Source organism: Theropithecus gelada, chromosome 11 (assembly GCF_003255815.1).
Source record: "Theropithecus gelada isolate Dixy chromosome 11, Tgel_1.0, whole genome shotgun sequence".
NCBI lineage: Eukaryota > Metazoa > Chordata > Mammalia > Primates > Cercopithecidae > Theropithecus > Theropithecus gelada.
The window spans coordinates 97,527,785-97,545,316 of NC_037679.1; the positions used below are offsets into that span (position 1 = coordinate 97,527,785).

The 17,532-nt window shown below is 48.2% G+C and overlaps 1 protein-coding gene across 3 annotated transcripts; it reads left to right on the plus strand.

The window, feature by feature from the left end:
• C1RL (complement C1r subcomponent like) lies at window positions 1-14,534 on the plus strand. 3 transcript variants are annotated; one of them, XM_025401822.1, is made up of 6 exons: window positions 1-167; window positions 781-1,009; window positions 7,135-7,324; window positions 9,064-9,189; window positions 9,280-9,405; window positions 11,947-14,534. In XM_025401822.1, exons 1-6 carry the CDS (start codon window positions 97-99, stop codon window positions 12,717-12,719), a joined length of 1,515 nt encoding a protein of 504 aa, XP_025257607.1. In that variant the 5' UTR covers window positions 1-96; the 3' UTR covers window positions 12,720-14,534. The 3 variants fall into 3 exon arrangements, with proteins under 3 accessions (XP_025257607.1, XP_025257608.1, XP_025257609.1); XM_025401823.1 differs by having other exon boundaries at window positions 9,331-9,405; XM_025401824.1 differs by lacking the exon at window positions 9,064-9,189 and having other exon boundaries at window positions 9,331-9,405.
• Window positions 14,535-17,532: the final 2,998 nt, after the last annotated feature.

A 17,532-nucleotide genomic window follows, 5' to 3' on the forward strand; every position in this document is an offset into this window, starting at 1 on the left:
AACACTTCCAGGAACTTCCTCCTCCCCCACCGGCCTTCACCTTTTGTTCCCTAGCCTGGGCCAGTTCTCTCGCAGGTCCCAGATGTCCAGTTCCAGATGCCCGGACCCAGAGTGTGGGGGAAATATCTCTGGAGGAGCCCTCACTCCACAGGCTGTCCAGGCGCAATGTGAGTGTGTTCCCGGCAGAGGAGGAGGGAAGAGGACGGGAGGGAGAGGGATGGGAGGGTGTGTGGCCGCAAACCCTCCCCTCCCCCCACCCTACCACCCACCCACCCCCTCCTCCCCCCCACACACACCCCACACAGACACACCACCAGCAGCAGCAGCAGCAGCAGCACAGCACATATTCCATGGGGAAACTGAAATTTGCCTGTGGCCTGTAGCACCTTTCCTGGGGGTGGTCGGTGGCTGTTTGCGGCAGACCCTCACTCGCCCCACCATTGCTCCCTCGGATCCCAGGGTGGGGTGGGATGTGCTGAAGCAGAAAGCACCCCCTCCTTTGGATGAGACTCTCCTGAGAGATGAGCAAAGGTGATGTCTTCGGAGGAGGGAAAACCGACAATCCTAGAGCTCAGGCTGCACGGGAGGCTGTAGGGATGGGGTGAGGAAGGGGAGGAAGGGAGGAGACGGGAAGTGCCCGGGCCTCAAGGGTGAGGCTACCGCTTCTGACCCGGCCTTGCCAGGCCTCTCAGTCCTAGCGCGGCTCCCCCGCTCCTCCCACACCCACAGGCTTCCGGCCACAGCTGCGCGGTCCCACCTTGCCCTCCCCCCTACTCACAGGTGGTGGCTGCTCCTCTGGGGAGTCCTCCAGGCTTGCCCCACCGGGGGCTCCATCCTCTTGGCCCAAGAGCTACCCCAGCAGCTGACATCCCCCGGGTACCCAGAGCCTTATCGCAAAGGCCACGAGAGCAGCACGGACATCAAGGCTCCAGAGGGCTTTGCTGTGAGGCTCGTCTTCCAGGACTTCGACCTGGAGCCGTCCCAGGACTGTGCAGGGGACTCTGTCACAGTGAGCTGGGCATGGGGGGGTCCCGCCAGGACTGTGGCCAGGGAGGCTCCCGGGGTTGTGGGAAGTGGCGGTGCCCTGAATCACCCATCTGGAGGAGGAATTTTCCATGTAGGGACAGTCGGGCTTGGCTTATCGGGGAGCAGTGGTGGACCCCAGGACACAACCTCCCAGCAGCGCCTCCAGGGCTGCCGTCTGGGCCGCAGCGAGCAAAAAGGGCAGCAAGCAGGCCCTGCATTTGGAAGACTTATGAAGGGACACACAAATCTTGCAAATCTATGGAGCCAGGGGCAGGCACGCACATATTGGTTGTTAAAAATATATCATCATGTATTTGTTGAGTGCCTGCTCTATCAGGTGAGGAAGCTGGGCACAAATAATAACAAAAGATTAAGTCACCGTTCGCACTTACCTTAGAAGAGCTGTCACAAAACTTCTAACGCCAAAGCCTTATTCAGAATAAGGACATTTTAGAAACAGTTCTTGATGGAGTGATGCAGGCCTGTAGGCCCAGCAGTATACTCAGGAGACTGAGGCTGGAGGATCAGAGGGCTGGAACCCAGGAGTTCAAGGCCAGCCTAAGCAATATAGCAAGACCCCATCTCAAAAATAAATAAATAATAAATAAAAATAAAAAGAGCACATTATCTTTTGATTTAAATTTTATTTATATCAAAATGACACACATAAACTTTTGAACTTTATTTTTTAATTTTAAAATTTTTAATTATTATAGATACATAATAGTTGTAACACTTTTTTTTTTTAATTAAAGTTTTCTAAGACTGGGTGCAGTAGCTCATGTCTGTAGTCCCAGCACTTTGGGAGGCTGAGGTGAAAGGATCACTTGAGCCCAGGAATTTGAGACCAGCCTGGGCAACATAGCAAGACCCCATCTCTACAAAAAAATTTAAAAATTAGCCAAGTGTGGTGGCACGCACCTGTGGTCCCAGCTACAAAGGACGCTGAAGTGAGAGGGTCACTTGTGCCTGGGAGGTAGAGGCTACAGTGAGCTCTGATCATGACACTGTACTCCAGCCTGGGTGACAGAGTGAGACCCTGTCTCCAAAAAAAAAAAGTTTTTTAAAAAGGCTTATGCATAACAACAGTCTCCAAGCTGTTCCTCCCCACCCCTGAGAGCTGCTCCTTGGGAGCAGTCATCTTGCAATTCATGTAGCTGTTTCATCTGGTCTTTAACTTCATATGTATAAATCACATGCTTATTTATCTTTCATTTTTACATATTTTCTATTAACGTTCAACTACAGTATAGAAGATAAGGACTAGCTTTATCTGTCTTCAGTCTTAACCACTCACATTTCCACTCCCCATTCTGCCAGTTTACATATATTATCATTTTTAGTTAACTCTTTATTCATTATTTACATTATTATGACTAAAATATTTGCATCTGAGCACATGGCATAAAATAATTTAGGAGTCGATAGTTACATGAAGGCTTTTTGTTTTGTTTTGTTTTGTTTCGTTTTTTGGTGGGGGGTGTTTGTCTTTGTTTTGCTTTTTAGTTTGCTTAGTTGTCTCTGTAACTAATCTCAGCAGACTCTTCGCCAGGAGTGTAAATCTTCTTCTGAAATACTCAAGCACAGATTTCAGTCTATTGGTCTTCCTTTTAATTGGTGACATCCCTCCTGAAGATCTCTCGATGGTTTGTTTTCACAGCCTGAGTTCTTTGCTCTTTAAGCCGTCACACATTCTGGGAGTTCCCTTCTCCCTCTTTCTGGGGATTTCCTTTACCTGTCCTGTGCTGAACCTGAATCCCATACCTTTCTCGTTTTTGGTTTACTCTCCCATTTTGGAGGAGCACCTTCACCAGTGGCTTCCTTAGAAAGAGTATTTTAGAATGAATTGTAGAGGATCTTATATGTGTCTAAATGTCTCAGTTCTATGCTCACAGTAGATGGATAGTTGATCTGGGTATAGCATTCTAGATTGGACACCTTTTTCTTCTAGAATGTTGATGATATTGTCTTCTAGGTCTAGACTTTGTTAACAAGTTTGATGCCCTTATCATTCCTAATCCTTTGTTTTCTCTCTCTAGAACTTTTGGAATATTTTCCTTATTACCAGTATTCTGGACTTTCATTATGATGTCCCTTGATACACGTGGTTTTTCACGCATTGTACAGGTTTCTTTTAATATAGAGCCTCTTTTAATCTAGTCCTTCAATTCTAGGAATGTTCTTGTGCTATTTTTTAAATAATTTCTAGACATCTCATTTCTTTATTTTCTCTTTCTCCTGTAATTCAGCTGTCGTATGTTCTAGATTGATTCTCTAGCTTTGTTATCTGTTTTATTCTATTTACCATCTCTTTAGTTCCACTTTCTGGGAAATTTCCTCATCTTTAAATCCCAACCTTTTAGTTAATGGATTCTTTCCACTGACATATTATTTCATTTCTAAGGATTCGTTCTAATTTTCTACATATGCCTTTTTATAGAGTATTGTTCTTGTTTCATTGATGCAATATCAACTCCTTTCCCTCCTTTGGGATTATTTTTAAATGTTTCTTCTGTTATCTATAGTAGGTCTGTTTCATCCAAGTTCCTTTTTGCCATTTGTTTGTTTTGGTCTCTGCTTTTTGTGTTAGAGACTTTCCTACAATGTCTGATAATACTTGGCTGTCCATTCATATTTAAGGCCCGGTGTGGTGATTCACATCTGTAATCCCAGCACTTTGGCAGGCCAAGGCAGGCAGATCACCTGAGGCCAGGAGTTTGAGACCAGCCTGGCCAACATGATGAAACCCCGTCTCTACTAAAAACACAAAAATTTGCCAGGCATGGTGGTGTACGCCTGTAATCCCAGCTACTTGGGAGGCTGAGGCGTAAGAATCACTGGAACCCGGGAGGCAGAGGTTGTAGTAAGCCGAGATCAGGCCACTGCACTACAGCCTGGGGGGCAGAGTGAGTCTCTGTCTCAAGGAAAAAAAAAAAAAAAGAGTGGAGCACTAAAATACTAATTGGAAGTTCTGTGTAGATAGCTAAAAATTTGTCAAATGATAGGTTTGAAAATAGGGTTATCAGCAGGGTGACCTAGATGTGCCATTGGGGGCCTCCCAACTGTCAGGATGTAAAAGCATTTTATTTGGGGACAGCCATTTTCCCCTGAGAGAGCTCCTGCAGTCTCCAGCTCAGGGACCCTAGCATTCTGGTCAACAAGCTGAGAGAAGGGCCTGGTGGAGGGAGCTGCAGCTCACTGTTTGGCAGGTAGACTTTCACTTAATCCTTCTGTTTTTGGTACAGTGAGTCCTCACTTAATATCATCCATAGGTTCTTGGCAAGTATGACTTTAAGAGAAACAACATAGAATGAAACCAATTTGGCCATTGATATAGACAAGAGTGAAGTACCTGCAGCAATTACTGATCACAGAAACATCACCAAACACCTAAATAAAGACCCCAAACACTTCTAATATTAAATATTGAAATACATGTGAACTATGCCTACATGTAAGAAAGCTTAGTAAAAATGAGTAAGATTATTTACCCAGTTATTCCAGTTTGGGGTCACGGGTGGCCACCGCCTGGTCCAGCAGTTCAGGATGCAAGGCAGGAATCAGTGCTGGACAGGACAGCATCCTGTTTCAGGACGCACTCACACACATTCATACTCACTCACAGTGGGGCCGTGGGGACATGCCAGGTCACCCAACAGGCACAGCTTGGGATGTGGGAGGAAACCAGAGGACCTGAAGAAAACCACTGAAGACCTGGGAAGAATGTGCAAACTTCACCCAGACAGTGGCCCCAGACAGGAGCCGATATTTTTTCTCATCAGTGTCATAATGAAACAACAATGTTATTCATGGACCTGCTGCACTGACCTTCGCCCCCTCTGTCAAGTGTGCCATGGGGCCTCAAGTCCAGGGTTTCTCGTTAAGCTCATGCCCTGTTCCAGGGTGGGCCCGAGGGAGTTGCCTGGGTGCACAGAGATTCTAGGATTCTGTGGTCTCCCTCACAGGCTTCCCGTCTGCCATCCCTGTGTCAGTCCTTCCCTCATCCCTATCTTGATTGCCCCAATTTTTAAAACTTACCCTGGTTCTGTGATGAGAACCTGCTTGCTTTATGTTGGCTCCCATCATTGCAAACTCAAGTTATCACTTGCATCTCCACTCCATCTTCCAAAGTGTGTTCATCTGCTGTCATCCTCTCTCTCCCTTTTTTGTCCTTGGTTATGTGTACCATTTTATCCCTTTGCTGTCATATGACTGGGGTTTGAGGTGGGAGAGGAGATACGTGCGTGCATTTATTGCTTCAGACTTAACCAGAAGGGATGATACTTTGCTCAATTCAGCCTGTGTCTGTTGAGCACCTACCATGAGTCCCGTTCCTCTTAAATCACAGAGATTTTTAATCCTGGCCTCTTTTCTTGTCATTGAGAAACTTCAAGATCAGAAATAGGATTCCTCCCAGAGTAAGTCTCACACACACACCCCTCAAATGCAGAATTCAGCACACTATCATCTAGTTTATTTTTTACTTGTCAGTGTCCTCAGCCACTGCTCCTCAGGAGCAGAACTGTGCCTTTGTCATATCTGTGTCCCCAGCACCTAGCACAGTGTATTACACATAGTACACAGTGCATGTGTTAAAGGAATAAGTGAAAGAGTGAATCAAATGCAAGCTTATGTGTGTGCGGGACACACAGCAGAATGAATTTTGAAGGAGCAGGTATTGAGTATCCATCCTCACCACTGCTCTTAGTGTGGACTCTGGAAGATGCCATAGAACATGCTGGAAGAGGCCACACAGACCATTATATAGGAGAGGAAACTGAGATCTTGGGTGCTTCAGAAACTCCCCATTTTGCACATGGAGTTAGTAGCAAAGTCTAGAATTTAAGGGTGTTAGGACTCCGTCCTGTGTCCACTCTACTTTCCCAGTTAGAATCCTAAGCAATTGTATTTAGCTAACAATTCAGGGAAAAGGGCAAAAGGAAAACTGGAGGGTTTTACAACCAAGTAGAGCAGTTGAGCACCATTTCCTATATCAAATTGCTTCTTCCCCAAAAGGCAGGCCTCTTAAATGCCAGGAGTTACATTTGTTGATATTCTAAGCAAAAGACCAGTACTGGGATTTGTCTGAGCAAGGTATTTGGGGCGATTTGGAAATTTTCTTCATCGCAACTTTTACCCAGTTACTCTGATCATAATGACATGGTCTGGATGAAGTCTTGAATGAATTTGGGACTTGTGGAGAATGAGGGAATGGAGAGCTAGCAAAAACCTGGGATATATGGATCAGTATGAAAACCAGAACTAAAATGAGCCAAGCAGTGAGCTGTGTACCGGGAACAGAGATGAAGCAGGAAGCATGGCCCAGGAACTCCCTCCAAGCCGCCCTTTCCTTGAGTTGAGGAACCCACAGGAAGGGATTTGAGCAGAGGTGAGACAGTCAAAGGGCATTGAAACAGAGACAACCTGCCAGGTGAAGCAATACCATCCAGTGCACCTGGACTGTGGACACCTGTGTCCTTAGGCTTTCATACATTGTGAGAGCTTCGTTTACAAAGTGCATGGGGTAAGAGGAGGGGCAGGAAAAGGCAGGGACCCCAGAGGCTCAGTCTCTGCAGAGGGTCTTACTGCTTCACAGATGTTGGCCAGAGAAAGTTACTCAGAGAAGTGGAAGGTGATGGGATGGGGCTTGGGGATGGAGGAGAAGCTGGATGGCAGGGGCTTATGCCTATGTTCATTTGAGTCAAAGCTGTGGTGCTATAGGTACCACGTTGAGCACCAGGAACTCAGTGGTGAAAAAGACAGAACTAGTCCTTGACATCTTAGAGTTTATAATCCAGCGACTCTTATGGGAACCCTGGGGTTCCCAAGGAACTTCTTAAAAGAAGGAAAATATAATGGGTTGTATGAAATAATTATGGTAGGCTAAAGAAACATTATAGTATGCGGCCATGTCTGGAAGAAACTCAGGAGTCAATAATGGAACCAGAAGCTAGTTGAGGAAGCCTCTGTGAGGTGCCTTCTGAGCCCCAGAGGGGCACGGCCCGTCTAGATGGGGCTGCAGTCACACCGAGGATGTGCCCCTGTGATGGCAGCAGCACAGGTTCACCCCACACCTATCTGCAGCCTCACTCCTCCTCCTGCTTTCAGATCTCAGCCAGCGGGTCGGATCCAAGCCAGTTCTGTGGTCAGCAAGACTCCCCTCTGGGCAGGCCCCCTGGTCAGAGGGAGTTTGTATCCTCAGGGAGGAGTTTGCGGCTGACCTTCCGCACACAGCCTTCCTCGGAGAACAAGACTGTCCACCTCCACAAGGGCTTCCGGGCCCTCTACCAAACCGTGGGTGAGTGTCCCTCCTGGGGGTGCAGGGAGGGAGCCTCTGTCCCCAGCCATGACCCTGGTATCTTCAAGCCTTAAGTGGAAGCTTGAGTGACAGCTGAGGTGACTCAGGGACACCTGGGCTGGACCCCAGCCCTGCCCCTGCGGGCAAGCAACCCTATTAAGAGACAGCCATTGCCCAGCCCCAGTGGTGGTTTCCGCACAGATTTATAGGCCCGGTGTTTGCAGATCATCTCATTTTTAAAGAGATGCCAAAAATCCGGGTTTTTAAGTAAAATTATAAATTTTCAAATGATGACTCAGATTGGTTTTGAAAGACAAATACTGGCTGGAGGCAGTGGTTCATGCCTGTAATCCAGCACTTTGGAAGGCCAAGGCTGGAAGACTGCTTGAGGTCAGTAGTTGGAGACCAGCCTGGGCAACATAGTGAGACCCCGTTTCCACAAAAAAATTAAGAATTAGCCAGGCGTGGTGGTGCACACTTGTAATACCAGCTACTTGGGGACCGAGGGGGAGGATTGCTTGAGCCAGGGAGTTTGAGGCTACAGTCAGCCGTAATCATGCCACTGCACTCCAGCCTGGGAGACATAGTGAGACAGGAAGAAAGAAAGAGAGAAAGAGAGGGAGAAATAAAGGGAGGGAGGGAGGAAAGAAGGAAGGGAAGGAAAGGAGGCTGGGAAGGAGGGAGGGAGGAAGGGAGGGAAGGAAGGGTGCACATGATAAAATACCATTTTTTAAGTATGCTAAAAAGTAAGTCTTCCTCTATCTCTGGCTCTTAACTCCTAGCTGCCCTCCCCAGAAACAACTGTGTTCTCCATTTCCTAGATATTCTTCCTAGGAAGAGGATAAACTGTGTGTGTCTGTATTGTAAGTGTTCTGAACTTGGCATTTTCCCACTGAATAATATATCTTAAAGATCATCCCATTCCATATGGTCAGCATTAACTCATTTATTTTTTATTTATTTATTTATTTATTTGGGACAGAGTCTCGCTCTGTCACCCAGGCTGGAGTGCAGTGGCACAATCTCTGCTCATTGCAACCTCCGCCTCCTAGGTTCAAGTGATTCTCCTGCCTCAGCCTCCTGAGTAGCTGGGATTATAGGTATGCCACTATACCCAGCTAATTTTTGCATTTTTAGTAATGGTTTCACCATGTTGGCCAGGTCTCAAAATCCTGACCTCAGGTGATCTGCCTGCCTCAGGCTCCCAAAGTGCTAGGATTACAGGCGTGAGCCACCGCACCGGCGAACGCATGATTTTTATTGACCACATAAAATCCCCTTGACTGATGTGTCATAACGTATTCGATCAGCCCTCCTGATAGATACTTTGCTGCCACACACGGTGCTACTGTGCATATCCTTGCATTTGTGTCTTTGAGCGCATGTGTGAGAATATCTTTAGACTAAATTTTTAGAAATGGAGTAGTAGGTTAAAAAATATTTGCATTTTAAATTTTGATATTGCTAAAATTTTCTCCAAAAATGTTTTGCTAATTTACATACCTACCAAACATATATGGAAGTGCCTGTTTCCCCCTACCCTGCTTGTCACACTTACCTTCAAACTCTTTGAGTGTTGACAGTCTGATCAGGGAAAACTAACTCAAATGTTTTTAAAAAACTAAAAGTAAAAATAAAAAATAAATCACTGTGCAAGTCAAACCAAGTATAGCCATGGGCCAGAATCAGCCCCTGGGTTGCCAGTTGGCAAATCTGTGCTAGGTGCTGTTTTCCTATAGCTGTGAACTATAGTCAGCCCATCAGCGAGGCCAGCAGGGGCTCTGAGGCCATCAGCGCACCTGGAGACAACCCCGCCAAGGTCCAGAACCACTGCCAGGAGCCCTATTATCAGGCCACGGCGGCAGGTGAGTCCCCACCTGCTCAGAGGTGGCTTCCATCTGCCTCACTCCCACCCAAACGCCTGCCAGCCTCTGAGCGCCTGGTTTGTTTGCCAGCAGCTTCAACTCTGAGCCTGTTTCTTTGCCTCTCCTCATTTTGCGCCTCAGGGACACTCACCGGCACAAACCCAGGGACCTGGAAGGACAGACAGGATGGGGAGGAGGTTCTTCAGTGTATGCCTGGTGAGTAGCCACCTGCCAGCACCATTCCCCCCACAAGTCGCAGCTGCAACTGGGACCTACGGGACACAGGGGTTAAAGGAAAGCCTTAGAATAGAAAGGAAGATAAGAAGCAGAAGGTGAGGAAGAACAGGGCAATCAACAAGGCCCAGAAAAGAAGAGGCTTGTTCCTCATTCTTCAGAGGTCAAGATATATCTGAGGAAAAGCATGAAGGAAGTTAATAAGATGGACTAGAAAAGGAGGAAGAGAAACCAACAAGCTGAACTAAGAGAAAACCCGTTTTGTGCCATGTGTTTTAAGGATCTACTGACAGGCTCTCTATTCCTAAAACATCTCCCTACCTAGATGCCACCCAGTGCCAGAAAGTCAACCATTTTTTAAAAAATTTATTGAGATAAAATTCACGGCTGGGTGCAGTGGCTCATGCCTGTTATCCCAGCCTTTGGGAGGCTGAGGCGGGTGAATCACCTGAGATCAGGAGTTCCAGACCAGCCTGGCCAACATGGCAAGAACCCGTTTCTACTAAAAAAAATACAAAAAATTAGCATGATAGTGTGTGCCTATAATCCCAGCTACTTAGGAGGCTGAGGCATGAGAATCGCTTGAACCCAGAAGGTGGAGGTTGCAGTGAGCTGAGATTGTGCCGCTGCATTTCAGCCTGGGCAACAGAGCAAGACTCCGTCTCAAAAAAAAAAAAATTACAGAACTTCTCAAAATCTGTAGTTGCCAAGAAAAAATTAAAAGTTAATTTTTAAAATTCACATTGCACAAAATTTACCATTTTAACCACTTTTTTTTTTTTTTTTTTTTTTTGAGATGGAGTTTCCCTCTTGTTGCCCAGGCTGCAGTGCAGTGGCGCAATCTTGGCTCACTGCAACCTCCACCTCCTGGGTTCAAGCGATTCTCCTGCCTCAGCCTCCTGAGTAGCTGGGATTACAGGCATCTGCCACTATGCCCAGCTCATTTTTTTTGTGTGTATTTTTAGTAGAGACGGGGTTTCACCATGTTGGCCAGGATGGTCTACAACTCCTGACCTCAGGTGATCGACCGGCCTCAGCCTCCCAAAGTGCTGGGATTACAGGGGTGAGCCACCGCGCCCAGCCTTAACCACTTTAAACAGTACAATACAGTAATGTTTAGTGTGTTCACAATGTAGTGAAACCACTACCACTAATTCCAGAACATTTCCATCACCCTCCTCAAAAAAGCCCAGTACCTCCAACGCTTCACTGCCCCACCCCTGGCAACCACTAATCTATCTTCTGTCTCTATGGATTTGCCTCTGTGGATTTTGTATCAGTGGAATCATATAATATGCGGCTGTTTCTGTCTGGCTTCTTTCACTTAGTGTAATGTTTTCAAGGTTCATTCCTGTTATAGCATCCATCAGTATTTCATTTTTATGGCTAAATAATACTCCTTTCTATGGATACACCATTTTGTTTATTCATTCAACTGATGGACATTTGGGTTGTCTCTATTTCTTGCCTTTTATGAATGATGCTTCTATGAGCATTTGTGTACAAGTTTTTGTATCAACATATATTTCCAAATCTCTTGGGTATATACCTAGGAGTAGACTTGCTGGATTGCATAATAATTCTATTTAACTTTTTGAGGAACCACCAAACTGTCTTCAACAGCAGCAGCACCATTTTACATCTCACCAGCTATACATGAGGGTTCAAGTCCACCATTTTGGAGATCCACACTTTTGAATGAAAGCATTGCCTTCTTAACCCAGTCTGATCCACGGAACACTCTAGGGGTAGCCTGAAGGCTCATGGTGCTTTGGGGATGGGTTGGAGGGCAGGTGGTAGTGGGAGATGTTACAAATGAGGAAGTGACACAAAACTGAGGCAGGAAGCACTGAAACAGACTCTGCCTGTAGCATGGGGGCCCAGGATGATCCAAAGGAATTGCTTTAATGCCTCTGAGGAGGCAGGAAGGAGAGCCCTGCAGAACCAGCCCCAAACATGTGCTCATCTCTGCTCTCTACCCTCAGTCCACTGTCCTGAGTCCCATGCAGGATGGGTGCCCCGTACACTTGGCGTTGATTACCTGCCCGTGTCTGCCCACATGGTCTACACTGTGGGTCTGCATCAGTATAAGACTCCTGATCCCGGCCGGGCACGGTGGCTCATGCCTGTAATCCCTACACTTTGGGAGGCCGAGGCAGGTGGATCACTTGAGTTCAGGAGTTCCAGACCAGTCTGGCCCACATGATGAAACCCCATCTCTAATAAAAATACACAAAAATTAGCCGGGTGTGGTGGTCAGTGCCGGTAATCCCAGCTACTCGGGAGACTGAGGCAGGAGAATTGCTTGAGCCTGGGAGGCAGAGGTTGCAGTGAGCTGAGATCGCGCAACTGCACTCCAGTCTGGGCAACAAGAGCGAAACTCGGTCTCAAAAAAAAAAAAAGAGTCCTTATCCCAGAGCCTCTTCACGCATCCCCTACCACAGCACTTCAGAGAAGTAGGTCTTCAATCAATGTGCCTAGATGCAGCTGCTGACTGTCACCCCTACCCCTCCTCTCTCCCAGTCTGCGGACGGCCAGTCACCCCCATTGCCCAGAATCAGACGACCCTCCGTTCTTCCAGAGCTAAGCTGGGCAACTTCCCCTGGCAAGCCTTCACCAGTATCCATGGCCGTGGGGGCGGGGCCCTGCTGGGTGACAGATGGATCCTCACTGCTGCCCACACCATCTACCCCAAGGACAGTGTTTCTCTCAGGAAGAACCGGAGCGTGAATGTGTTCCTGGGCCACACAGCCATAGATGAGATGCTGAAACTGGGGAACCACCCTGTCCGCCGTGTCATTGTGCACCCCGACTACCGTCAGAATGAGTCCCACAACTTCAGCGGGGACATCGCCCTCCTGGAGCTGCAGCACAGCATCCCGCTGGGCCCCAACGTCCTCCCGGTCTGTCTGCCCGATAATGAGACCCTCTACCGCAGCGGCTTGCTGGGCTACGTCAGTGGGTTTGGCGTGGAGATGGGCTGGCTAACTACTGAGTTGAAATACTCCAGGCTGCCTGTAGCTCCCAGGGAGGCCTGTGAGGCCTGGCTCCGAAAGAGACAGAGGCCCGAGGTGTTTTCTGATGATATGTTCTGTGTTGGGGACGAGACGCAGCGGCACAGTGTCTGCCAGGGGGACAGTGGCAGCGTCTATGTGGTATGGGACGATCGTGCCCATCACTGGGTGGCCACGGGCATTGTGTCCTGGGGCATAGGATGTGGCGAAGGGTATGACTTCTACACCAAAGTGCTCAGCTACGTGGACTGGATCAAGGGAGTGATGAACGGCAAGAACTGACCCTGGGGTGCTTGAACAGTGACTGACCAGCACAGTGCAGGCCCCAGCCAAGAGAGGGCTGGGAGTGAGACTGAACCCTGGGGCAGTGGTGGGGGGTGGGGGTGGGGGAGTCGGGGAAATCCTATTCACATCACTGTTGCACCAAGCCACTGCAGGAGAAACCCCCACCCGGCAAGCCTGCACCGTCCCAGACAGGAAGCAGGTCCCAAAGACCGCTGCTTCTCGCCCTTCACCTCCCTGTGCACGCGCACCATGCCCAGAGAAGCCTGTACATCTCAGCAACTTTCACCTTGAATTCCTTAGAATCCCCAATCCTTCATGTGTTGACACAGCTTTGATACTCACCTATGGAAGAGCCACCTTCTCACCTGCTTTGAGAGTATGGAGGAAGGGGTTTTCATTGCATTTCATTTCTGAAACGTTCCTAAGACCCTTTAGTTGACCTTCAAATTCAAGCTATTCTGCAGCTCCAAGATGCAATTATAGAAATAGCTCCTTTTTTATTTTAGGTCCTCTATATGCCAGGTGCTTCACCTGTTATTTCACTGAATCCTCATAGCATATTTGCAAAGGATGTGTTATCCATGTATGACAAATGAGGAAACTGAGGCTCAGGGGATAGAGGACTTGCCCAAGTCCCTCAGCTGGTATGTGACTGCAGAGACTGTGCTCTTCCCAGTGTGCCACCATACTTCTCAACTCTCCTCTGACCTGCTGTGTCACTCAGTCCCCACATCCTGACCATTGGCCCTCCCTGGGAATTCCTGCTTCTGTGAAAATGGCGTCCTCTGGCTCACACTTTCCTGATGGCCCCATCTCCTGCAGAAGCCAGGTGAGCCCAGCACTGGACTGAAGTTCCCGCGGACACCCCACCTGTGCCTCCATCATCAAGGGAACTGCTCCACCTGAGAGGACCAACGCTTTAATTTTTAGTAAAGACTGGAGGTGATGGGCCGGGCGCGGTGGCTCACGCCTGTAATCCCAGCACTTTCGGAGGCCGAGGTGGGCAGATCACAAGGTGAGGAGCTCCAGACCATCCTGGCCAACACAGTGAAACCCCATCTCTACTAAAAATGCAAAAATTAGCTGGGTGTGGTGGTGGGCGCCTGTAGTCCCAGCTACTTGGGAGGCTGAGGCAGGAGAATGGCGTGAATTCAGAAGGTGGAGGTTGAAGTGAGCCGAGATCGTGCGACTGCACTCCAGCCTGGCGACAGAGCAAGACTCTGTCTAAAACAAATAAAAGTAAAAATAAATAAATAAATAAATAATTGGAGGTGATTTACAGTGAAAGACACAAAATACAACTATTCAATGGAAATAGAAAATAAACACAATAAAAGAGAGACAGATAATTTGTTAGCATCAAGAGTCACGTTGCTACTATGATCAAAGGTTAAATGTATCTCTAAAAAAAATGGCAGGATTCAAAGTTGTGCATACATGTGGTTACTTCCGTTTTTAACACCCACACACAGTACAAGAGATTATTTAAAATATTCCCAAAAGGACGATGCACACCTATCGTCCCCACCACTCAGGAGGCTGATACAGGAGGATCACTTGAGCCCAGGAGTTCAAGGTCACCCTAAGCAACATAGTGAAACCCCATCTCCAAAAATATAATAATAATTCTCTCAAAATACCAAACAAAGGTGGTTTTATTAAGATTTTTGCTGTTTGGTTTTCCACTATTCTCTATTTGCTGAATTTTGTTTAATTAACATAAAACATTTTTATTTTACTAATTTTTTATGATTGAAAAAATGATATGCGTTTCTCTGTACCAAGGCAAAAATATATATATATACACCTATATTTACATATGTACGTCTAGATCTATATCTACACCTCCATCGCTGTCTCTAGGTCTAGAGATAGAGATATAGACAATGAGATAGAGAGAGAGAGAGAGAAGTTAGAGAGAGATGATGGAGATGGATGAACTAGCGATAGAGACATGTCCACAGAGGAAAACCTACCACCACTTTAAGAGAGAAATCTTTTTCCCAAGAATCAAATCCTTAGAGGAACAAACACTGTAACAGACAAGGTCCTCAATACTTGTTTTAAAACAGATGCAGCAACATTCATATGCATTTTTTTCCTTCTTGGTATAAGTCAAGGACATAACAAAAATGTGTGAGTAAATGTTATTTTGAATGGTTGGACAGAGTGGAGACAGGGCTGGGACTGAGCTAATGACGTCCAGGTTTGCCGCTCTCCAAGCATGTTGCACAATGCCAAGGCAGAACTGAGACTCCCTGGGATGGATGGAAGAGCTTCAGCTAACACTTACCTCCTTACCTGTTCCCTCTGCCTCCATTATCAACATATACTGCATACACACACAGACACACACACACACACACAACACTGCTGCTGCCAGGATATTAATGTGCAGTTTGTTAGACAAGATTCCCCTTCCTTCTCGTCCTCTGATCTAGTCCTTTTCCTTCTCCCCTATCTTTTGTCTTTCCTGACCTAACAAGGCTGTGGTTCATATCCTGATCGCATCACAGACCAGCCCTCCATTAGGTTCAGTCCTCAGCTGTGACACACAGGCCTGCTGGAGAAACCCTCGAAGCGTTGGTGGATCTTGCACCTTCTGTGTGCCTGCTGTCTAACTACTGATGACTTGGTCACTGCCTGATGGGGAACTGCATCAGCTCTGTGAATTCTTGCAATCTATTGCCTGGGAAAGTGCCTTGCCATTAAACAGGTAGCCCAAAAATGGATGAACGGGGTTGGGGGCAGAAGGGTGGAGGTTGGAGGGATTAATCTAATAAGGGAAACAAGCAGAACAGCCTACAAAGGCTTAAGAACACAGAGGCCTGCTCTGCAGCCCAAGCCCCTCTATGGGGTAAAGTGCCGTCAGATATTTGGTGCCATGGAGAGTTGATGAAGAAAGCCTTCCAAAAACAGTGAAATTGGTTTTTATTTGTTTTAACTTTTAGAGATAAGGTCTCACTATGTTGCCCAGGCTGGTCTTGAACTCCTGGGCTCAAGAGATCTTCCCACCCTGGCCTCACAAAGTGCCAGGATCACAGGCATGAGCCACCACACGCGGCCAAGAGCAAAATTTTTAAAGCGGGACACTATGGCCTGATGGACAAGAGAGTCTAGGGTCCCTCCTCCCTCCCAGGGGCCTGGCTCCATCTCAGAAAAACCAAGTGCCTCTTGCTCCACACCCGCACCCTCGGCTTCAGCCCTGGCAGTTGTGTTGAGCAGATGCTGAGGAGATGGGGACATTTTACCCCCTCCGCAGCCGCCCCAGAGGGTCTCAAACCCAGGGCTGATTTAGGGCTGCCCTGACATGGCCATCCCTATTCTATGTCCACGTGTCATTCACCGCTAAAGCAGGCCAGGGCCCCAAGGCAACCAAGCTCCTCTCTCTTCTGCCCACTCCCACGTGCCCTCCTCTGCCCCAGTGTTCCTATCATTACATCGTGGGCATGGAAACCCGGGCCATTCTTGAACCAGGGCTGTGGGCTGAATGACAGCAAGAAGAACGGGGTCATGGGAAAGGACAGCCCAGAAAAGAGAATTCACAACCTGTGGTCTCCCACTGCTTTGGTAGGAACCTTGTAAACACAGCAGCAGCCCCCCAGGAAAGTCTTGGAAGGAAGGAGAAGCTGATCAGATTCAGAGACTGAGGCATCTGGGTCTCCAACCAAAGGCTCCCCTGGCCCTAAAAAGTCAGACTCCTGTCTTCTTAGCCCTTTCCCTCATAGACCAGCAGGTGGCACCACCGACAGGGATTTCAAAACCAAAACTAAATTAAAGTGGAAACTCAGATCTTTTGTTTATGCAAATAGTTCATTCCCTCCAACATTCCTCCGGGAATGGTCCCCCCTCCACTCCACAGAAAACCCTCCCCTCCCTGCTGTGCGTGACGCGGCCTCCCTCTGCACACAGTGCACGAAGACGCTGTCAGGAGAGCCCAGGATTCAACACGGGCCTTGCAAGGGTGATGGGCACCCAGGCAGGAGGGAGAAGCCAGGGGAGAAGCCAGGACATAGGAGGCAATTCAGGGAGACAGGGACACCCTTCTCTCTTCACACACTCTTCTCTCATCAATCCCACTGTGCACACACATGGACACACACAACACACGCCCCGTCCCTCCTCCTAAGGACCAGACGAGACCTTATACATAGAAGCCCATGCCATGGTCCTTTCTTCCCTCTGGGCTCACGGCAGGAAGCAGCGAGAGGAGGGGACCCCCTGCCCAGGAGGGGACACTCTGCCTGTGTCTCACACGCCACAGATGGTCTCTCCCAGACGCTCTTACTGAACCTGTGGGAGCCCTTTCAGAGACCCACGGGTGGAAACCCTCACCCTCCACTAACTTGTCCCAAGCCAGTCCTATTCCTGGAAGAGCAGGGGAGGAGGCTGGAAGGGGAGTGTGAGGGGAGTGTGGTGGCCTCTGGACTGGACACTGCCCTGGGGAGTGACCCAATGCAGCAGCTGCAAAGGCCGCCCTCCCCACCCAGGCACCCCTGCTGAGAACATGTCGGTGAGGTCCACAGTGGGCAGAGAGGAGGAGGATGCCCAACGGTATGGCCATCTCGTCCCCTGCCATGGCCACTGCCCACATGGCAAGAGTGCTGAACCCCTCCANATTGCCCTCGTCCAATAATCAAGAAAGCTGAAGGAACTGGAAAGGCAGGGTGGAGATGTCGTGACTCATCAACATCACATAGTGATTTTCTACGGCAGGGACTAGGACCCCAATCTCCTGCCTCCTGCTCCAGGGCTCTTTTACACATGTGGGTGGTCTCACCCTGGGCCCACCGTCCTGTCCTCAGCTCTG

Bases quoted from the DNA above. Each gene is read 5' to 3' on its own strand.
- C1RL (XM_025401822.1), top strand. From the start codon at position 97: ATGCCCGGACCCAGAGTGTGGGGGAAATATCTCTGGAGGAGCCCTCAC. The intron at 9,190-9,279 runs GTGAGTCCCCAC...TTTGTTTGCCAG, and splicing joins TTATCAGGCCACGGCGGCAG to CAGCTTCAACTCTGAGCCTG. The intron at 9,406-11,946 runs GTGAGTAGCCAC...CCTCTCTCCCAG, and splicing joins GGTTCTTCAGTGTATGCCTG to TCTGCGGACGGCCAGTCACC.